General features: G+C 52.5%; 5 protein-coding genes across 5 annotated transcripts; 3 read left to right on the top strand and 2 right to left on the bottom strand.

The window, feature by feature from the left end:
* Positions 1-166: 166 nt before the first annotated feature.
* On the bottom strand, positions 167-2,047 carry PV07_06275 (uncharacterized protein). The gene is made up of 4 exons (XM_016393233.1): positions 1,968-2,047; positions 655-1,913; positions 530-602; positions 167-481 (listed from the first exon to the last, which is right to left on the bottom strand). The coding sequence occupies exons 1-4, from the start codon at positions 1,995-1,997 to the stop codon at positions 329-331; spliced, it is 1,515 nt and encodes a 504-aa protein (XP_016250752.1). The 5' UTR covers positions 1,998-2,047; the 3' UTR covers positions 167-328.
* A 511-nt stretch (positions 2,048-2,558) lies between these two features.
* Positions 2,559-3,829, top strand: PV07_06274 (uncharacterized protein; the record flags this gene model as incomplete). Its single annotated transcript, XM_016393232.1, has 3 exons — positions 2,559-2,946; positions 3,003-3,341; positions 3,396-3,829. 3 exons carry the CDS (start codon positions 2,559-2,561, stop codon positions 3,827-3,829), a joined length of 1,161 nt encoding a protein of 386 aa, XP_016250751.1.
* A 2,227-nt stretch (positions 3,830-6,056) lies between these two features.
* PV07_06273 (uncharacterized protein) lies at positions 6,057-6,690 on the bottom strand (the record flags this gene model as incomplete). Its single annotated transcript, XM_016393231.1, has 2 exons — positions 6,057-6,362; positions 6,418-6,690. The coding sequence occupies 2 exons, from the start codon at positions 6,688-6,690 to the stop codon at positions 6,057-6,059; spliced, it is 579 nt and encodes a 192-aa protein (XP_016250750.1).
* A 354-nt stretch (positions 6,691-7,044) lies between these two features.
* Positions 7,045-9,384, top strand: PV07_06272 (uncharacterized protein; the record flags this gene model as incomplete). The annotated part of the gene is made up of 12 exons (XM_016393230.1): positions 7,045-7,093; positions 7,148-7,393; positions 7,486-7,564; positions 7,642-7,785; positions 7,833-8,026; positions 8,071-8,299; positions 8,366-8,417; positions 8,459-8,588; positions 8,644-8,790; positions 8,842-8,896; positions 8,953-9,190; positions 9,298-9,384. The coding sequence occupies 12 exons, from the start codon at positions 7,045-7,047 to the stop codon at positions 9,382-9,384; spliced, it is 1,650 nt and encodes a 549-aa protein (XP_016250749.1).
* An 11,058-nt stretch (positions 9,385-20,442) lies between these two features.
* PV07_06271 (uncharacterized protein) lies at positions 20,443-22,482 on the top strand (the record flags this gene model as incomplete). Its single annotated transcript, XM_016393229.1, has 3 exons — positions 20,443-20,537; positions 20,705-21,018; positions 21,083-22,482. 3 exons carry the CDS (start codon positions 20,443-20,445, stop codon positions 22,480-22,482), a joined length of 1,809 nt encoding a protein of 602 aa, XP_016250748.1.
* Positions 22,483-22,581: the final 99 nt, after the last annotated feature.

Genomic DNA, 22,581 nt, shown 5'->3' with positions numbered 1-22,581 from the left:
ATTTCAAGAGCCTAACCTTTTCGGTTCTGCTGCATCGAGCATTGATGCCTCGATGTTCAATAGACTCCTATCCTGGTGTGTGCTGACAACCCGGGTATAGAAGAGAGGTCGGGGGGTCATGAGAGGTAACTTCTGCCTTTGACGGATGTTCGAGCCAGCCAGACTGGCGATAGCTTCCTTTGCAGTACTGTGAACCGATCCTCTACAGCACCAATGCTCAGTTCAGTGCAGGGTGGAATTTGTACAACTATTTACAGTGCGTGACCAGCTGCGACTGGAAGCGATAGGACTGTGCTGGCCAGAGATCCATATCCAGTAGTTTGCTCTGCTATGCTTTCTCGATAGTTTCTGTCATCACCCCCTGCTTCTCTTCGATCGCTCTATCAATATTGTTCTTCTCTTCTTCCGAGGCGTGGGTCAAGTTCACCAAGACTTTCTCACCAAAGAGCTCGTTGACTTCCTCTAGCGACAGGCCAGCGGTCTGGTCATACTCAGCTTCCCGCAAAACTTATTTCGGATGGCAACTTACCTCGGGCACGAAAAAGTACGTGAGAACCACGGCGGCGAAAGAGCAAGAGATGAAAACCAAGTAGAATTTCCACCTGTGCGCCAGTTAGTGTCTTGGTTCCGCTCTCAACATGCTGGGGTCCTTACCCGATATTTTTGATGGCCGTGGCGGCAGGGGTGAGATATGCGATCGAGGCAGTGTAATACACGAACAGTCCGAGTGCCATGCCTTTGGCACGATACATGGTGGGAAAGACCTCAGCGCAGTACACGTACGCAGTCCCATCAATGCACAGGCCGTACATTGTCACGAATGCGAAGAGGAAGAAGACCGCGGCGGCATTCCCACCCTTGTTGTCCGTGCCTGCGAAGCTCGCCACGAGCGCCGTCTCGCAACTCAACATGACTGTCGTGCCGGTCCAGCCACCCAGGAACAGCTTCCGTCGGCCGACTTTGTCCATGATAAGCGATGAGATGATGTTGAAAAACATGCCGACGACAATGTAAAGGGCATACATGAGCAGAGGCATGCTCCCAGTCATTCCCAGGCCTTGGTACAGCACCACGCCGTAGTTGTTGATGACGAGTGGACCACACGACTGTGAACCTAGAAGCACCCCGCAACCAAGGAGAACGCGTCGGCGGAGGCTGGGTTTCTTGAACATGTACGACAGGGACAGGTCTGCGGCGCGATCGTACTCAATCTGCATGCGCATCTGATAGAATTCTTCTTTGGCCTGGCGCTGGGATGGGTCGTTTGGATCGAAATGCAGCTGCTCCGTGATCTTCCAGGCCTCTTCCATGCGGTCCTTCCAGATCAGCCATCGCGGCGATTCGGGGACCCATGGAGAACCGATAAGCAGGATCAACGGGAACAGGCACGACAACGACAGCGGGAACCTCCAGGCAAACGTCTCGTTGCTGGCAAAGTACGTTCCGTACCCCACCCAGGCAGACAGAAGGTAACCGAAAACCAAGGCCACAGCGTTCTGGCCAGTGAGAAAGCCTCTCTGCTGCGGCGGCGCAACTTCTGACAGATAGATGGGAGTGATGGTGATGCACTGGCCGACACCGAGACCATGCAGGAATCGCACAACCACCAACATCGGAATGTTCACACTGCCAGTCACAAGTGCGCCACCAACGAGCGAGAGCGCCGCCGCGAAAACGATCGTGAACCTGCGGCCCATCCAGTCGGGTAGCCATGCTATGGAAAGAGCGCCAAAGGCCGCCCCCGCCGAGAAGAGAGCATTGATGGCGCCGAGAATAGAATTGGTATAGGCAGCCCCGTGTCCTTCGAGGTCGAGGTTGAAGTACTTGTAGAATCCTGCCTGGCCAATGGAGGTGGAGAATACAGAAAAGGCATATCCGTAGGTCAAGGCACTCAAGGCCACGAACAGGACAATCTGCACGATGGGTCAACCAACCGCGTTCATGACACATAAAGGGCGAACACGTACCGTGAGATTGTAGCGCGTTGTTGCAACCATGGTTGCGACGTTGGTTGTGGTGTCGGTTCTTTCGCTCTTGTAATTTGACCGGGATCACTCGACTTGGCAGGTCCAGAGATTGTTATAGATGATAGAAGCCAGATACGCCGAGCACTTAAAGCCGGGATGGTGAATAGTCGGCTATCAACTCGCGCTGCGGCTTTCGCCGAAGCATAGGTGGAATTTCATGCCACTTGCGCATTCGTGGTCGAGACTCGTATGGATCATGAAAATTTGGGTCTCTCTAGCCTCTCGAGCCGGAGGCCCGAACGTGCCTGATTCTTGAGTCTACTCGACTGTGGGTATTAGTGTTGCGGCGTTCACCGAAGCATAAGTCAGGCAACGTTTGAGCATGCCGTCCCAGCCTAGCTATCCCGCGTATTCCATATTTCTTTCCCATGCAAGTAGGACTGAGGCTGGCTATACCTGAAAGAGGGTTGGTCACAGAATGCCTCGTGATTCTGATATCCACATCCCAACTTCGCCCGGCATCCTCCCCTTTTATCGGTTCGCTACCTCTATCCAACCATTCGACATCGACAAGACAACACCAACACCACAATGTCGTCCTCAGAAGAAGAACCTCTGGTGGCTGCTATACAAGCACCGCTTTTGAATATCCCTTCCGGTGCTACGGTCAGCGTGAAGATCATCGACGCCACTACCACCATCAAAGTTCCCTTGAGCTTGCAAATGGGCCCGAAGATTATAGGGCATGATAACCTTTTCTGTCCAGCCTATTCCTTCCTCGTTGAGCATCCCTCCGGCCGCAAATTGCTGTATGACCTTGGCACCCGCAAAGACCTTGAGAACCTCTCTCCATCCATCGTCAGTATGATGTCTGCACCCGGCTGGGATTTCAAAGTGGAAAAGGACGTTGCAGAGATCCTAGAGGCAAATGGAGTTTCAACGGAAAGCATTGAAGCGGTGATCTGGTCGCATTGGCACTGTGTGTAGCTTTTCTACTTTGGCATGCCGTGATGCTGACGACGATCATCCTTGCAGTTGACCACATTGGCAACATGGAGACCTTTCCATCCAGTGTCAATCTAATCGTAGGTCCAGGGTTCAAAAGCGGTCTGCTACCGGGGTATCCGACAAACAAGGACAGCCACCTGCTGGAATCGGATTGGGCCGGGCGAGAGCTGGTTGAGCTGGAATTTGACACACGCTTGAAATTGGGTCAATTCAGGGCCATTGATTACTTCGACGATGGTAGTTTTTATCTGCTGGATGCGCCTGGTCATGCTATCGGTCATATATGTGGTCTTGCTCGCGTCTCCAAAGGGACTGGAGGGGAAGAGGATACCTTTGTCTTTATGGGCGGAGACACATGTCACCACGGTAAGTGTTGAATATCTCCAACATCTACTCGGAAGCGTCTAATACCTCAACCAGGTGGTCAATGGAGACCCAACCAGTATCTTCCACTTCCCAAACAGGTCTTTCCCACCAAACCTATCCTAGGCAGATCAGTCTGCCCAGGGAGTGTGTTTCAAAAATTACATCGCCATAACTCAGCGGTGGAAGAATATTACAAGATGGCTCCCAACTTCCCCCAAGATTACCAAGAGGCAGAAAAGACGATTCATCACATGCAGGAGTTCGATGCAGCGAAGAACATCTTGGTCATCATTGCTCATGACTGTGCGCCTCTGGAACCGAGTAGCGGATTCAAATTCTTCCCCAATGGAACTCTGAATGATTGGAAAAAAGATAAGTTGGACCAACGAATCAGATGGGCCTTTCTGGAAGACTTCCAATCTGCAATAGAACAAGGTGCACAGCAAGAGACGAAAATGGAAGCAGGTCTGACATTCAGACCTCAGTGAACGAGGAGATCACCAAATTCCTTTCACATCTTTCGCGTGGCGTTTGTCAGGATTGAGCCTATCAGATGGGCAGGACGTGACAGCACAGTCTGAATCAACATTAAGGAGGTATTTCTCGGCGCATCGTCGTTCCAGAGCGCTCAATCGAGCATTGCGGAGACGAACCCACAGCCATCCTTGCGTTAGCAAGCTAGGTCTGAAGAGAATTTGCCCGATTGATGCTGGTTTCCTGCTCTTCCACTTTCCACACGGCGATGTCAAGTGTTTTGTGTTACAAATGTTCATCGTCCACTTGCAACGGCAGGATTCGATCCTCCTGGATGGTCGAGAAGCTGCGACTTCGGTGTACAGGGATAGCGCTTAGTCCGCAATAGATATGCAGATTTTGGGCAGTGGTCATAGCCGATGGTCGGAAGATTTCTCTGCCTTGAAAACGGAGAGGTTCTGCCAAGTCCGCTAGAGCGCCACGACAAGTTCTTCTTTCAACATGGCGAGTTCCTTAGTCTGATGAGCGAGCCGGAGCATTTCTATATCATCGGATAGTCCTGCAGCACAAACTCCCTTGACTAGGTTTGACTGCTGCGACTGTCACATACCGTCACACTGATGTGCAAGACTCCTCTAACAGTGCTTCGTTGGTACGTCAAGGGCATCTTAGATGCACACATTTGAACACTGTAGACTTTGCCGATCACACGTGCTATACTCCAGAATTCCATAAAGATAGCTCGACAGCGGTTGAGCCACACCCGACCGAAAATGGTCAATTAAGCTGTGAACACAAGAGCCAGCGCCAGAGCATCTAGCCCCCTTTTGAGACAAGGCCAAGTACTTACTATGCGGTGCTGAATTGCGAGCAACATCATGGTTGGCATCGAAGCCCGTGGGTCCGTGAAAAAAGCTGATCCGATTCCGAGAGCGACATATGTGAGGAACGAGACATTGCGAAGTCTTTGAGCTACCCATTAGTGACTATTGAAACCTCGATCAAGCAGCCGATGCCAGGTGCCTCAAATCTACTAAGGGCATAAAATCCACAAAGCGATTTACTTAGCATTTCGGGCCTTCAACTCAAGCTTTAGCTGCAGTACGGAGTATTGGCCGACTCATTTAAGGCCGTTGACGTTTCAAATGTTTTACTGGGTCAAGACTAAATGCAGTTCTGACACTGGGATTCAGCGCAAGGACAACACTGCTCGCTTCTCCGGTGGTTCCTGGGCACGAGGATATACATTCGAGAAGAACATCAAGCCTATTCCGGAGAATATTCACGAAAACTGGAGTCCCGCCACATAGCAGCCCGGGAGTCTCTGGTGCGGGGTCCTGAAGGAGCTGGCATGGCTCAACAGCACCGAGCGGCAAATCTAGCGTACAATGAAGAGTTGTTCTATCGATTTCCTAGAGTTGGTGTGCGAGAAGCATGAAATATGTGGACCCGACAGGTTGGAAAATACAAGCTCAAGTCGAATGCCACAAATGGTATAGCCGCCCATTCTTTCTGCCAACCCCATAACCTGGTACGATAAGATGATTGGATCGAGAATCCCGCATCTCATTTCATCTCGCTCGTCCGTCCTCGTTGCCGCCTGCGCATCAACGGCTTGACAATTATCATTTGCTCGATTGACCGTCCCCTATCTTCTATTGACTGGAGTAAAGACGGCTGGATCACGCGGTAGGCTGGCAGTTCATTCGGCAGAGCATCCGAAGGGCCTCCAGACCCCTGGACGGACCAGATAGGGACCTCTCGAGCACGAACTGACGACGCGAAAAGGGTTGTTGACTTAGGCATCGAGTCCGGGACGAAATTCGTGCCCCGGAGAGGGTTCCAATCGTCGGATACCCCGCACCACTGGAAGGCCCATTGGTTCTGATGTGCCCACGGCGCTCGAATCGATGTTTCTTTCACGAGAATACGGAATGTGTCCAGTGCAAACACAATGTCAAAGTTCACTTCTTGTAGGAGGCGATGGGGTCATTGGGGTGTGAAAGGACTTTGGCAAATCAGTCCTAGGGTACGGGAATGATAGGGTGTTTCTGATGTAGGGGGAGAGGCACTCCTAGTAATCTACACAATTCGGACATCTCCCCCGCCCTTCTAACAGCCGACAAAGGAACCTTACCACTCAGATTGGGGACGATTTCACCTCGACAACGGACCGTGCTATAGTCACGAATTGGACGTAACTATAGTCGCGGCTATCGACTGCCTAGATGACATCGTTGCCTAGTAGGCGTGGTACAAAGCAGCACCAGAATCTACAGACAAATTTATACCCGTAATTCCTGCAGCCCGGCTTTCTGAAAGAAATACAACACCTTCCGCAATCTCTTCAGGCGCTGTCATTCGGTTTTGAGGACTTTCCAACTTGACCGCTTCGTAAAACGAGTCTGGCATGCCAGCTCCGCTCATCAAAGGTGTGGGTACAAATCCCGGACATATGGAATTGACTCTTATTTGATGAGGGGCAAATTGCCTCGCGTCCACTCTAGTCAGCACCAAGACAGCATGCTTTGTGCTCGTGTAGAAACACTTTGAGGCACAACGTCAGCATCCGTATATCTCACAAGGCATGTAAGGGCCGTACGCCTTTCACGTTGACATTAGCCAATCTGTCAAACATCTCGATCGGAGTGTCTGCAGTTTTCTTCCCACCCTGAGCAATTCCTGTATTGTTCATGGCAAAGTCAATCCGTCCAAATACCGCTACACATGTCTTCACCATCAATTCAACCTCTGCGGCAAGTGAGACATCGGCAACATGAAGATGAACTTCTGCGGTGCCCGAGGCTTCTTTCACCAGCTGTTGAGTATCTTCTAGTCCGATCCGGTTTATGTCGACCAGGAGAAGAGGATCCATCGGAACTGTGTCAACATGTCAAGTGTTCCAAGTAGAACTCGATTCGTCCTCTTAAATAAGCGCTTGAAGCGGCCTTTCCAGGTCCTCCTCGAAGTCTGGAGTATTCTCCGACCCCATACCCCGCCTCGGCGAACGCCGGTGTTGCATATCCGACAGACATGCAGCGTTGTGCTAGTGTCCGTTTGAAAGACTGATATGGTCGACCAGTCGAAACGATTTATGCCTTCGAGTTTTATGTAGGGGTGGGCGAGGACTTGGTTCAAGTGCGACCAAGCTGAATTTCCTTAACCAACTCTGTGTTCAAGTCTACAGGTGCAATTTCAGCAGTGTTCACTAAGATCGCGACACATTGGTATGGATCTTTTGAAAGGAGGCACTGCCGTGATAATTGGCGCCGCTTCAGGTCAGTACATCCTGAGGTGGTGGGAAAAGATTTTCTGCTGTTGACTATTCCAAGGCATAGGACAAGCCGCTGCCATAGCGTTTGCTCGCGACGGCTGCAAAAAGGTGATGATTGGCGACATCAATGTTGATGGCCTGGCGGAAAGGAAAAGGCTAATACAGGAGCAATATCCGGATACCGTGGTTGAGACTGCGGCTATTGATGTCGTGGACGAGTCATCTGTGGAGGCCTTTCACCAGGAGGCAGCCTCGCGATTCGGGCGTATTGACTTTGCGGCCAATAGTGCTGGTTACGGAGATGGTGCGTTATTGGCGCTTCGATTTGTGGACTCATTGGAGGTAAGTTCTAGACTGTCCGTTACAGGTCCTTGTATGTCTGACCTTGTTTCGAAGGTATCGTTGCATGTCGGGCGCAAACTATGAATACCCTCATCGGCGCCAATGTCATGTTAGGGTTGTCCGCCGGCGTTCAGTAAGTCTACATTTCATCTTTGGGCAGCAGGCCACGGGTCTACTCTCTTGAAGATCAATATACTGACTATCTTCCAGCACCTGCTACGCCCTCATCATCGGCGAGATATGCTCTCACAAGCATAAATTCATAGGAGTCGTATTAGTACTTGTTCCAAATGTGGTTGCCACTGGGTTTGGGGCTTACATTGCTCTTGATCTTGCTCATAATGCAAGCTGGAGGTTCGTGAAAAACAACGACCCAAGAAATACCATGCTGACTTCGATAGATGGGTATATTACATATTCATCATGATGATGAGCGCGTCTATCGCTCTGCAGTATGTGTTCTACAGACCTCCAAATTTTCGTCAGCTTCACGGAGATGATCGGACCCGCTGGGAAGAAGTCAAACGCATTGATTGGGTGGGCTTGTTCTTCCTTGTCGCAGGTCTCGTTCTCTTCCTGCTTGGAATATCATGGGGTATGTCTCATCCCCCCATCCAGATGTGTCTGACTTTATTCCAGGCGGTCAACCTTTGCCCTGGTCGTCGACCAGAGTCCTGGGTCTTGTCATCTCCGGTGGGATCACGCTTATCGTGTTTGGATTATGGGAAGGCTTCTCCAACACAACCAATCCTCTGGTACCCATGCACTTCTTCAAAGATCTTCGCGGCTTTGTCGTGCTGTGTTTGATCAGCAGCGTGTGTGGCACTGTGTATCTTGCGACAGCTATTATCTGGCCGTCCCAAGTGGCGTACGTGTGCTTCGCTAAGTATCCTCCGACATCCGAAAGATATCTGCTGACATGAACATGAATCAGGGTAATATACTCGGGCACAATCACAAGCTGGCAGCACATTGCCTGGGCCTCGGTAGATCCCCCGAAACTTCTGTCTGGGTAGAGTTGATAGAGTTGACAAATGCAAACTACCATTGCGTTCGGTGTTTGGTTGGCATGATATTCATTGGGCCGTTTGTTGGCATCATCAAACACGTCAGGATTCAGTTCATTGTCCTGATGTCTATCTGCGTGGCTTTCCTTGGTAAGATCCCGGCCAGCTTTTGGGCAGTTCGGGAGTTCTAACGTGCCGGGAATAGGAGGTCTCGTATCGTGCAATCCTCACAACTTTGGCCAGTCTGCTGCCTTCTTCTTCCTGGCTGCGATGCCGTTGGGGATTATGGAAATGACGGCTCGTCTTTTAGTCCAGATGGACTCCAATGACGCCGACCTGGGCACAGTCTTCTGTATGCTGAGCATTGTCTCCGAGGAAAATCGAGTACGTTAACAAATATTAGCGATTGTTTTCTTGATTAAATCAGCATCCGGGTCAATCTTCACATCTGTTTTCATGTGAGTCTGGCCTTTTCTGCAAGATATCAACTAATGCTTGCGCTAAGCAGTTACAGAGCCATCTTGAACAACAAACTCCCGGCTGAATTGAAAAAGTATGTGATACCCGCAGCGCTTCAAGCCGGCCTACCTCAGAGCTCCCTCACAGCACTGGCGGGGGCCGTCACTTCGGGAAACTCTACTTTACTTACTCATGTGCCCGGTATGGACACAGCAATTGAAGCTGCGGTCGGATCCGGGTTGGCTACCGCTTATGCAGCTGCGTATGCATACGTCTATTACGCAGCAGTTGCTGTAGGTGGTGTCGGATTAATCGGTGAGTTGCCGTGTAGATCAGTCTTAGCCCCGAGACTGAACGTTCGAACGTTGGACTTTGTGTTTGTAAGGCTAAATTTCCCTAGCTGCCTAAAAACTACGATCCGCTCTTCAACGACCACATATCAAGAAAGATCTATAAATCTGGCCAGAATGACGCACCTACCCAATGATAAGACTCAATATGACTCTGGTGCTGACGTTCAGACACTTGAGAAGAGCAAGGTTGAAGCTCAGGAAAACATTCCAAAAGGATGGACTGAATGAAGAGTGCATGTAGAGTGGCCGCAGGCGGCAATTTGGAGTGGCTAGTGCCTAGGAAGCTCCAATATACTTGAATTGTCTGTGAACTGTTGGAGAGTGTTTTCAAAGGTAAATCAGATCACACGTAAATGAGAGTACATTGCTAGAGATCTACTCACAGTGTGGGAGAGAATTATTGCTTAGCTAAATAGTAAATACGGCTGGGGATGGGAAGGGTTGAAGACATAGAGCTGAAGGTAACAACGCCTCGTTTGGACTTGCTTGGTTTATGGGAAGTGTACACAAAATATGCCTTTTAGCAACCACATTTCTCTTTGCTCTAAACTGCTCCATAAGTTCCTACTTCCACTGGCGTGGACGATGTCAAGACTCAATCTGCGCCGTTGAGACAATGTCTGATTCTAGACCGAAAATACTCCCCAGTCTATCCAGGAGTTTGCCCATAGAGTCTCGTTGGGTGTGCGGGTTTTGGACGGGCGAGTTCCTCGACGTCTTCTCCTTCAATCAGTTGAGACCTCAGCAAAGGTCGGTTTGGACATGGCAATCTCTCTCCAGTACCACACCGCCGACATGGTAGCACCAGGGCCAATGATGAGGCTGCCCAGGGCGATGAGAGCCGAGGCCGCCCCGAAGTCGACGGTGGTACGGCCCATTCGCTTGATATCCCAGACCGCCATGCAAAGCCAAGCATACGACGCGACATGGAAACCCCAGAAATCAGCTAAGAACAGGCTCTTCAGTCCCTCAGTCAGGTCCTTTGGCTGAGCAGAAAAATCGGGCCAGAAGACCGATGTTAAGCTCAGGTCCGGCGAGAACAAAATCTTGCTGAGAGAATAGACGTGGAGCACGGCGCCCAGCACACCCGTGACGAAGTAAAGGCTCTTCAGGTACGGGATATCCGGGAACGCCTCGTTAGCTTTCCGCGAGACCTGGACAATGTTGTATCTCTTGACACAAATATATCCCAGAACGCCGCAGATGAGCGGTACAAACATGGGGGACGGCTGCCAAAGAGACTCGAAGATTTGAATTGTGCTGGGGTCCTTCCACGGCACGTACATGAGGACGGTTGGAAGGGCATAACCGATCAAGACTGCCCACATCAGCGAGGACGCATGTTGAATCGGGACCTCTCTGTTGAGCGGCCACCAGTACGTTTCCGGCTCAGAGATGTACGTATAGGCGGCATAGTAGATGGGCATGTAGATTCCAACGCCGGCGTACTGGACAAGGGTGAACCACACTGTGATGCTAGATAATGGGTAAGCCGAGGAACTCCAAGTCAGTTTTGTCCTGAGCGTATACTCACAATGTTATGGGTGTCAGCGCGTTTCGCTTTCGGTACGCTTCGACTGACCACACCGCTATGGGCTGAACCAGCATCCCGAGAAAGTACCTGTGTAATGTCGCGAAGCTCGGGTCCCAGTTGTTGACAGCGGGCATGTACGCCGCGGCGAGGAACGTCAAGTAGTCGTCAATGGGCTTGATGTGAATATATGTGCGCTTGAGAGGGAATCCGGGATCGTACGAAAATCGCCCTGTCGTCAGGATGCTTTCAAAGTGCTTTCCCAGATCGTAATGCGCAGACCGGACCCACATGCCGTAATGCACGAGTGCGCCAATAAGCAGGTAGAACGCGATAAAGTACCATTTCTTTACTCCCCTGGGGAACGGGGTGCCGAGGAGTTCATCCTTGTAGGGCACGAGTCTTGGGACCGGGGCCATCTTGGGGCTGCTCAGCTTTTCTGCAAGTGGCATGTTGCGGGAAAAGTTGAAGGTGACATCCTCAACGTTTGTCAAGGGCAGGAGATAGAAGGCGATAAAGGAATGGAGAGGCGTGTCGAGGAGCTCGGTCCTCTGCTGCTCGTGAGAATGGCACTTGAGTGTCTCCGTCCGCTCCTGTCGGACTCTTTCGGTATGGGCAAAGGCGTGTTCAATCTGGGCCAGGGTCGGCTTCCCGTGTCGGGCTTTTGCCAGCTCATCCCGCAGAGCGTTGACCAAAGCAGCCGCGGATTCGATACAAGCGTTACCACCATGGCCGGCAATGGGATGGAACTAGACACCCCCGGTTAGCAAGACGAGCTCGGGCTGAAACAAGCCTCATGCCCATACCTTGTGTGCGGCGTCGCCGATGGTGATGATGCGCTTGAAATACCATTTCCGAAAGACATACTCCTGGAGCGGCACCAGGACCGACGTGATCCTCTGGGCTAAGATCTCCTTGAATTTCAAGTTCGGCGTGATGTCGTCGTTTTCTCGCAGCGCGAGCACCTTATCTCTGTCTGCGTCCGTGTAGACTGGAATGTCGCTTCCGTAGGCGCGCTGCGCCAACTTGAAGAAATAGAACCAGTATACACGGCCTTCTGGGCCGCCGTTGATGATGTAGGATTCATGCTTCTTGAACACCGAGTTGGATGCGCCAGGCTCAATCCCGTTGCAGGGGTTGGAGATGCCAAATACACATCCATAGTCGCAGGGAACACCTGTTTCGACGGATTAGTGTATACCGCCGAGGGAGCAGGGCGGGGGGTCAGGCTCACAGTCGTGCTCGTCCGATGGAATCCAGCCAGGAGAGGACTTATTGGCGATCCTCCACATTTCATTTCTCACCTGACTGTGGATGCCATCGGCCCCGACAAGGATGTCACCCCTGTAGACCGCGTTGTCGGTCGTCGTGACCGCAACTCCATCATCCGACATCTCAACATCACGGACCCGTTTGTTGGTTAGGATTTTTGATTTGTCCCGTATGTTCTCGTAGAGGACACGGAGGACCATTTGCCGATCCAAAAATATGATGGGATAGCCGTGCCTACGTCGTCGAGTTAGAGGCGGTGTCGCTTCTTTCTGGCCATGGTGCAGCCCTCACCTCTCATGCATAGATCTATTCATGCCGCGGAATTCGGCGATGATATTTCCCCGCTGATCGCGAAAGTGGAACGAGTCCAGAGGCGGGCACAGCTCCAACATCTTCTGATACAGCCCGAGCTGGTCCAAGATCCTGTTCCCGTGCGGCAGAAGACCAATACTGGCACCCACCTGGGGAGCAATATCGTCGTATGCCTCGAGTACGACAAAGTCGATGTCGTAGAGCTGCAGCATGTTGGCCAGGGTGAGGCCAGTAATGCTGCCGCCCCCGATCACAACTCTGAAATCGCTCTTGGCCTTCATGGTCGGCTTGGTTTCTTGAAAGGAGGGGTAGAATACCAGATGGTTTCGTGTGGTGGGAATACCTAGAGCCGTCTTATATCTTCACACATGAGGTCGATGATCATCCAGGGTTCCACTGCCTAGCCTCAACTTCCAAATTGGACGACACTTCATGGTTTTGGAAGTGTGGGACAGCCCGGGGGTGCCGGAGAAGCCCTGGAGAACGAGATCTAGACACCCCTGATACCCCATGGGATGTATATCCGAGAAGATCGTAAGACACACTCCGGAAAAGTACCCCACACGGAAAAGCGGGCCGAGCAGATCTTGCAGACCCTGACCCACATTCAACGACTCCTCCTTCCCCATAATTCTTACGTATACAGACATACGTCGAGAGTCCGACCAATTCAGACTTGCATATGGTTGACTGATCCCACAGCTGCTCTAGGAACAAAAGACAAAATTTTCCCGTCATCCGGTCCTGAGGAACACGCCTCCTCGTCCCCTTCAGGTTGAGACCCTTCATGGACACCTTCAAGTGGAAAACGATTGTGACGCGGCGCTCACTCAAATACACATACTATGTGTCTCCTCACGGGGAATCTTCCAAGGAGCATCCCACGCTGTTCTTCATTCACGGCTTTCCGGACTCGGCGCGGCTGTGGGCAGATGTGGTGGCCAAACTCGGCGATCTACCCAACCAAATCATCATTCCCGACTGCTTAGGGTATGAGGGCACCGACAAGCCAACAGACACAAAGTTGTACGCGTACAAAGATCAAGTAGACGACCTTACCGAGATCTTGGAGGCCGAGAAATCCCAGTCCACCATCGTCATCGGACATGACTGGGGCAGCGTAGTCGCCCAGCGCACCTATCTTTACAAGCGTGAGCTGATAAGCGGCGTGGTCCTGCTCAACACTGGATACATGCTACCGTCGGACAAGCCTTTCGATCTCGCCGCCGTTAATGAACTCACAAAGCAGGCCTGGGGCTACCCGCAGTTTTCATACTGGGAATTCTTCCTGGGGCCGGACGCTTCCGAGATAATCGATGCAAACTTGGAGAGGATGTGGCAGGTGTTACACGGTGACGTAAAGGACTGGATGAAGACGTTGTTCTGTGCTCCGGGCGTTATGCGCGCGTTCCTCCTCGGAAACGAGAACGTCCCGTTGAAAGCATATGCCCAGCGGCCGGAATGGAAGGACCACTTCCTGCAGCAATTCAGGGCCGATGGGTTTGAGTCGGCCTTGCAGATGTACAAGGCTACCGCGTCGAATGTGCAGTTCGCGTCAGATTTGACCATCCCAGAGGGCCGTTTGGCCATTCAGGTGCCGCTTCTGTTTGTGATTTGCTCCAACGATGCCGTCTGTCAGCCGGAAATGATGACGCCGGCCAAGGTTCAAGGCCTCCTGCCTGATTTGAAGGAAGTAGTGGTTGAGGCTGCACATTGGTCGCCAATGGAGAAGCCTGATGAAATCGCGGCACATATTAGAGACTTTGTGATCGAGAGGTTCGCCTCGAATAAGGCCAGTAAATGAGATATTGGAGTGATGAGCAGTCGAGCGAGCGCTACATCGGACACAGACAACCGACTAGGACTTGCCTCGACCTGCATCTTTACAGAGCTCAATTCGGTCGAACGTGCTGGTTCCCATCGAGCGACGTCTCCCAAGCACACCCTTTGAGGCAATGTCACTCAGAGATTGTCACTGATTTTCAACATCTCACCAGTAGCTACAGTGGCTGCCTCTGCCTACGAACGGAAAATGTTGGCAAGAGAGACTTGATACGATCTTTTCCTGTTATTTCGCCTAGTTTTACCCCAATATCATTCACTTTACAAGGACCATTCGTCCGGTGACCTTGCCCGCCCTCAGTAAGTCCATCGCTTCATTGACCGAGTCCCAGGGCAACTTCTGGACGGGAACAGGCGCGAGCTTTCCTTGCTTCGCCAGCTCCACAACGTCTCGCAAATGCTCCAAATTTCCGGTGATGTTTGAATAGATTGTAAGGCCTTTGAAGATGTTGGCCACTAGCGACAACTCGATCGACCCTCCCATCACGCCGACCTGCACCCATTTGGCTCCTTTGGCGATTAGGCTGTTGACCAGACTGGCGGTGGTTGAGTTGTTCACAAAATCAATCACCGCAATGACCGGCCCGTTGGTGGCCGCGAGAATATCCTGGGTCGCGGAGCCCGAGTTAGCGGTATTGACCGTCTTTGTCGCTCCGGCCGCGCGCGCAACGGCCAACTTCTCGTCGCTTATGTCGGTCGAGACGATATTTTTGTGCCCATACGACTTTAGCACTGCTATTGCCGCCAAACCTAGGCCTCCCGCGCCAATGAGGAGGACTGGTTCATCCGGCGGTAAGGGCATCACTTTACTGACGGCGCTGAGGGTGGTGATCCCAGAACAGCCAAAGGTACATGCCACGGTAGGGTCAAGATCGCCTAGGTCGACCAAATATTTGGGATCAGGAACCACTACATACTCGGCGAAGCCACCGTTGCGTAACGTCCCTAGCCCCCGTTGCGCGGCACATAGGTTGTCTTCTTCTTGGGTACACCTCGTACAGGAGCCACAGCCCAGCCAAGGATACACGATTTGCGGAGATCCTAGCGGTATCGACCCTGCATCTGGCCCGACGGCGGCGACTTCTCCCAAGATCTCATGGCCTAAGGCGATCGGTAGTTTGATGCCACGATCTTTGACGTAGAATCGCTTTCCTCCCCCGATGTCGTAGAAGCCTTCCGCAGAATGAAGGTCTGAATGGCACACCCCTGCATGAGTGACCTTGATCAAAACCTCTTTGCCTGTGGGCTTTGGTACGGGCTGGCGGATTTTCTGCAGAGGGGCGCCCCATTCGGTCAGGGCCCAGACGTCCATTTGGTCAGTCATTGTGTTCGATAGTAAATCGGTCAAGTGACGATCCGAGGCACTGTAATAGAAGCGAAATAGTTATCTGCTTACATCCAGATATTCGATTCCGGGCAGATTTATTCCAGAGGTTCGTCCGCTCTTGCCGAGGGGCAAGTCATGAGCAAGCCCGCGGCCATAGCTCCACGTCCTCGTCGAGTCCGATGGTCGGGCGACTGCCGAAGCAGAGGCAATTAATTGGGTCCGGTGGCGCTTGAGCTCGTTGTCGGCGATTCCCTTATTTCGGACCGAGAAGCCGCACAGCTCCATCGACCATCCGTCCCAGCTATTAAGTGAATTGATTTTGGCTGGCTTCTGCCGCTTAGCAACAAAACCCTCCATTTCTGAACGACGGAGCAATGAGTGACGCGGCTTTGAACCCCAAACGCTACAACAAGCTGTTCCTCAACGGCCAGTACGTAGCCTCTAAGACCGGCGAGACGTACAGCCTTAAAAATCCCAAGAACAACGAGGCGGTCATCGACGACATCCCGATCGCGGGGCCTGCAGATGTTGAGGCAGCTGTTCGCTACGCTGAGGAGGCTTTCCAAGGGCCATGGAGTCGATCCACCGCTATCCAACGGACCGAATGCCTTCTAAAGCTAGCTTCGCTACTCGACGAAGAGCTCATACCGATCCTAACGCTAGACTCCTTAACGTCAGGAATCCCGGTCTCGCTGGCCCCTATTCGTGAACGGAACTACATCAGAAATTGCTTACTTTACTACGCCGGCTGGACGGATAAGCAGAAAGGCGATTATTACCCGCCAGATGATGGTAAGTGTGTCTGAGATAGAGCGAGAGTGCGCGCGAGAGAGAGAGGAAAACGAGAAACCAGAGGTTCAATCTTTGTCCATAACTGATCTTGTGGTGTCTCAGGTTTTGTCAAGTTAGTGAGGCACGAGCCACTAGGTGTTTGTGCCGCCATCAACCCCTTTAACGCACCGGTATCGTGCTTTATTCTCAAGGCGGCACCAGCACTAGCTACCGGAAACGTCATGATTATAAAACCCAGTGAGAAGACACCATTAGGTTCCTTAGCTATTGCACCTCTGTTTGAAAAGGCTGGCTTCCCCCCGGGTGTTGTCCAAGTCGTAACAGGGCCAGGGTCTACCGGTGCCCTCCTAGCCGAGCATATGAGAATCCGCAAGGTTAGCTTTACGGGATCGATCGCGACGGGCAAGAGAATCCAAGAGGCCGCGGCGCGAAGTAACTTGAAGCGAGTAACTCTCGAGCTGGGCGGTAAGAGCCCGGCTGTGATTTTTGAGGACGCTAATCTGGATAATGCGCTGACATGGACCGTCAATGCAATCCTAACGCGAAGCGGACAGCTATGCGTCGCGGCCTCGAGAGTCTACGTACAACGGAGCGTGGCGGATGAATTTATCCAGAAGTATAAGGAAAAGATGGCCGCGGCTACTAACGATTTAGGAGATCCGCAGGATCCGTCCGTACGGCTGGGACCTATGGTCGACCAGGGCCAACTCGAGCGGGTCGTCAAGATGGTCGAGCGAGGACGGTCCGAGGCCGAACTGGTCGTCGGCGGCGTACGGCACGGCGAGACAGGGTGTTATATGGAGCCTACGGTATTCCTGAACCCTAAGGACGACGCCGAGATCTACAAGAATGAGATCTTTGGCCCCGTCAGTATTATCAAAACGTTCGAGACCGAGGAGGAGGTGTTGAGGCTTGCCAACGATACCGAATTCGGCCTCATGTCTGGAGTCTTCACCCGGGACATTACACGAGCCCTACGTGTGTCGTCGATCCTGGATACCGGCGTCGTAGGCATCAACTGCGTGAGCCTACAGAGTCTACAGGCACCATTCGGGGGCAAAAAGCAGAGCGGGATTGGGCGAGAATTCGGCGAGTACGCCTTGAGATTGTTCACGGAGCCCAAAACGGTCCTCATCAACATGAATGCCTAGCCCGCAAAAGAAAACCGAAAAAACCAAAAGAAGTATATCATCTGGGGTTGACCACGGCGACAAAAGTTCCTGCTAACTCCATCTGGTGGCGGAACGCGTGTGGTCTATGGCTTTTGCACTGGATTGTGGCGGCGTTTTAACCGGCCCTACACCATCTAGAAGATTGGCCGGTGTACAGTGACGGGTTGTCTAGCTTCCAGAGACTGTGCCTTATCACGTTGTTAATAGCTCAAGTAAATATAACCCGGTTAGCTGCAGGAGGTGGTAGAGCCTGATTGACGCAAGCTGGATTATTGCCTATAGATATGTCACCCAGGTGCTTGACCGATTCCTGGTGTTCCCGAAACAGACGCCTACGGCTATTGTACTGCAGAGTTAAACGGTTCGATTTCTATCGAGTAGATAGTTTGTATATGGTGCTGAGCTTTTTTCATTCTTGAATGGCCAGTCATCCGCCCAGCTGAAAGGTGTCACATGCCAGGTATCAGACTTCGCGCAGCTTAACACCCGCAGCACCACGTTCAAGCCTTGGTCTGGATATCCTGGGTAACCTCGGGAAGGGCCTCGACGTGGTCCGATCCCACCTGAAGCTTCATCCCTGCCACATCCTGGGCCTCGAAATGACCATGCTGGTCATCGGCCAGTGCACGGTCCATTTCTTCCAAGTGCCAGCCGGCCGTCTGCAGGCGCATGTCAGCATTGGTCATTTGGTCCCTGTGGTTAGGAAACGGTACATACCTCTGGCAAATAGAAGAACAGATAGATTGTGTGCACCACGGTCAGACAGTTGAACACCAGGTAGTACTTCCAGCCGATACTGGCTGTGGCCGTAGGCAGGAGATTTAGCCAGAGGGTCACCGAGAGGAAAAGACCACTGATAGAAATCGCCGACGCCTGGCTTCTGATATGAGTGGGGAAGACTTCGGTAGCCGCGGTGAACTGGTTGAGATCGATGAATGAATTGTAGCTGTTCGTACCAACGCAAAAGTTATTAGCCTGTGCATGCGCAAATTGTGCGGCTCTGGGGTGGGGAGCCTACCAAACGACGTAGACATAGATCATGGTTGTTGCCGCCGCCGCCCAGCCCTTTGACGGCGATACGTTGTATTTACCAATCATTCCGGTGAGTACCGCAAAGACACAGGTGATCAATATGTAGCCAGTGACTGGTGGCGCAGTATTTGTCAGATCGTTTCACTAGCCCAGGGGTCTATTGTACTCACGCAAGGCCCTCCTCCTGCCGAGACGGTCCGAGATGAGGCCACCGATGCAAGCAATCACCAAACCAAGGGTGTTGTACCCAGCGGACAAGAGCAGCGAATCTGTGGCGCCGAGACCGAGCGAGTTGTAGAGCAGGACATTGTAGTTGTTGATCACCAGCGGTCCAATATTCTGGCCGCCGACCATGATCAGCCACGCCAGCAGCAGTCGTTGCCTGTTGGCCTTTTTGTTGAACAAGCGCCATGGGCCATCGGTTGCGATAATGATCTTCTCGGCCTCGCACCGCTGTTGGATCAGCTGTAGCTCTCGGTGAGCAAAGGCGTCGGTGGGATCTTTGGGGTCATGGTGAAGTCGGATCAAAATTGACAGGGCTTTTTCAGGGTTGTCGTGCTGTACCAAGAATCTAGGGCTTTCCGGAACTGCGAGGGCTGTGAACATTGCTGGCACGACTTTTTTTCGTTTATGGGAAAGGCAACGCACCATAGAAGGATCCGGCGAAAAGACAGAGAGCCCAGATGACGACCACTGCAAATGGGAATCGCCATGCGAAGACAGACTTGGGGGTGTAATAACACCCGAATCTACATCTCCGTGATTAGCCATGGACGCGGGGACTAAACATTGCTGTGCACATACCCAATCCACCCCGCGAGGCAATAGCCCAAATTGATAAAGATGGCGTGTGCTCCCGTGATTAGACCTCGAGAGTGAGGAGGCGACACTTCAGTGAAATACGTTGGCATGGCGGCCATGGTATGGCCTGCCGCCAGTCCAGCCACTGCTCGTGCAACCAGGAACTGTTCAAATTTAATTAGAGGGCCCATGCGTGAGAGGGAGGTAGGTCGTTGGGGTCGAACCATTGCTTGTGACTGCGATCCGCATTGAAGTGCACCTCCGAGCATGCCAGTCACGGCAGCGATACGGAAACCGTTGACTCGACCTAGGCGATTTCCTGCCCAACCGGCCAAGAAGCAGCCAAAAAACCCTGTGCCAAAAAAGACGCCATTTGCGGCACCCAAGATGTCGTTGGTATGGCCGTATCCGGGGAGCGTTGCCGATGCCACGAGGTTGAGTGACGAGTAGAAAGTCGGCTGGCCCAGGGTAAAGGCGAAGACGGCGAGGGAGTAGCCAGTGAAGAGAGAGCCAAACGCGGCAAAACACACCACCTGTGGCCTATATTAACGCTATGCTGCTGACTAGACGATGCGCTCAGACTTACTCGGATGTTATACCAGCTGTAGGTTTCCATTGCAGCGGCCCTATGGAATTGCGTCAACCACTGAGAAGACTATGGCAGATATCAAGGGAAGCAGGACCCAGGAGTTGGGGTTGCCCCAAGTTATACAGGATCGGCGGGGATGAAAGGCCCTGAGGGCGTGGAGTACATGAGCAACGGAGCCACGCGTATTCCAATTTTCATATCGGGAACAGGTAGTCAGCCTAAGACAACTTGGTAGACAGTATGTGGGCCGGATCTTGACCGGGACTATACCTTGAGCTATCTAGCGAGCTAGGTAGAGGGGCCCCAGACTATGTGGATGCCCCAAAACGCGCTTCGGCAGTGGAGCCGATAAGAAAGACTGATTTGCAGGTCAGAATTGAGGGGCACGGCATTCACCGACCTGCTGACACGTCGCCAGGCTTCTGTTCGTGGCCACTTGGTATAGACATCGATAATGGAAGAGACGGCTTGTACCCGGCTGAAAGAGCTGAAGCCGGGACGAATTGTGCTGCGCTCGGCAACATGCTGGGTCTGGATAGAAGTGGCGGGGAACTAGCCGAAGTGCTCCTGGCTTCTCTGGGGCACAGACCGAAGATCCCCGGATTTGTCTACGGCAGGTAACCTGGGTTCGGGGAAACCAAACTGCCCAAGGTATACGTTGCGCAAGTGAGGACTCATATAACGCCCGTGGCATATCAAATGCCTATTTCCACACCCTGCCGCTTTACTGAACTGTTGCAATTTGCTCTTGTGCAAGTGATCATCGATAGGAGACAAATACCAGCAAACTCTCCGTCGCTATATCGCTCATGACGGTGTCCAAGAAGGCCGACTACGATGCAGTCGTCGTCGGCGCTGGCTTCAGTGGCATTCGGACCATCTGGGAACTGGTCCAACTGCGTCTGACGGTCAAATGCTTTGAGGCCGGGTCGGATGTTGGTGGTGCCTGGTATTGGAATTGCTATCCTGGCGCTCGAACTGATAGCGAGGCTTGGGTCTACCGACTCAACTTTGATCCGAAAATCAAGGATGAATGGGGCTACCAGGAGCGATATCCGTCGCAGCAAGACGTTCAGCGACATTTGAGTCATGTTACTGGTCCGTTGATTGTGGTGGCCCCAAGGACTGAAGAGCCTCGTTTGCTGACAGTACCGAAATACAGATCAGTACAATTTACGCCAGTATATCACGTTTGACAACCGCGTCAAGAGCGCACACATCGATGAAAATAACATCTGGACCATCACCACGGTGGATGGTAAGACGACGACTTGTCGCTACTTTCTGCCGGCCACGGGACCTTTGTCAATCGCAAAGGAACCCCCATTTCCCGGGCTGAAATCCTACCAGGGCGAGTGGTACCAGGCGGCCACCTGGCCCAAGAAGAAGATTGATTTCCGCGGCAAGCGGATCCTGGTTGTAGGCACGGGGGCCACCGGCGTCCAGATCATCCCCAAGATTGCGCCCGCCGCCAAACATCTGACCGTGTTTCAACGTACACCAAACTACGTGCTCCCGGGTCGAAACTACATCATTGACGAACATCAGGCCGCAGACATCAGGCAGAAGCACGAGGATACGTGGGACCACGCATCGAGACAGAGCTCGGGCTTGGCCATGTATAGATCGGGGCGGACACTTCAGAGTGTAGGGGATGCCGACAAGATCAGGCAGATCTTTGACGCCGGCTGGGAATGTGGTGGCTTCCACTTTCAGTTTGAGACATTCGATGACCTCTTTACGAGCAAAGAAGCGAACGAGGCCGCCTCGGAGTACATCCGCCAGAAGATTCGCGCCGTGGTCCAGGACCCCGAGACGGCGGAGAAGCTCTGCCCCAAATATTCCTTCCTGTCCAAACGACCGCCGTGCGGCCACTTTTATTACGAGGCGTTTAATCGACCCAACGTCGAGCTGGTCGACATCAGCGGCGACGACATTGAACTCTACGAAAAGGGCATCCGTACCAGCTCGGGTGGGGAATACGAATTCGACATGATTATCTTCGCCTTGGGCTTCGACGCCGCCACCGGTGCGCTGAGCGAGATGGACGTCAGAGGCAGTCAGGGCGTATCACTCGGCGATGTCTGGGCCACGCAACTCGAAACCTATGCCGGCGTCCTCGTGCGTGGATTCCCCAATATGTTCTTGGTCTGTGGCCCCCACATCCCCTTTGGAAACATGCCGGTCGTGCTGGACATCCAAGTCAAATGGATTGGCCAAACGCTCCGTCATATGGAGGACAAGAGACTGGCCAAGATCGACGTGTCCGAGGAGGCCATGGCCAAGTGGTCTTCTCACTTGCATGAGGCGTTCGAGGCCACCCTCTTCGCCGAATCGGCCAAGGCTGCCGGGGCCTGGTTCGTCGGCGCAAATATCCCCGGCAAGGCTTCTGATATTCTGTTCTATTTTGGCGGCGTCCCGGCATGGACAGCTTGGTTGGAGAACGAGAGTAAGGCCGGATGGCCGAGCCTTGACTTCGGTGCTGGAGAAGAAGTCCCGAATGGCCATATAGTGAACGGTGATATCACGATCGATTCGCGCCAGCTGGTTGATGGTGTCTGAATCTTGGAACTTCTTAGAACTTGGAGAACGCTGTAGACTTGAGATAAACAAGAAATATCTAAAATATTGATGAATACCTTCTTTTCTAAACCAAGATCA

This window comes from Cladophialophora immunda (genome assembly GCF_000835495.1).
Source record: "Cladophialophora immunda strain CBS 83496 unplaced genomic scaffold supercont1.3, whole genome shotgun sequence".
NCBI lineage: Eukaryota > Fungi > Ascomycota > Eurotiomycetes > Chaetothyriales > Herpotrichiellaceae > Cladophialophora > Cladophialophora immunda.
The sequence above is the reverse complement of the archived record's forward strand: the minus strand, read 5'-3'. Positions and strand labels throughout refer to the sequence as shown.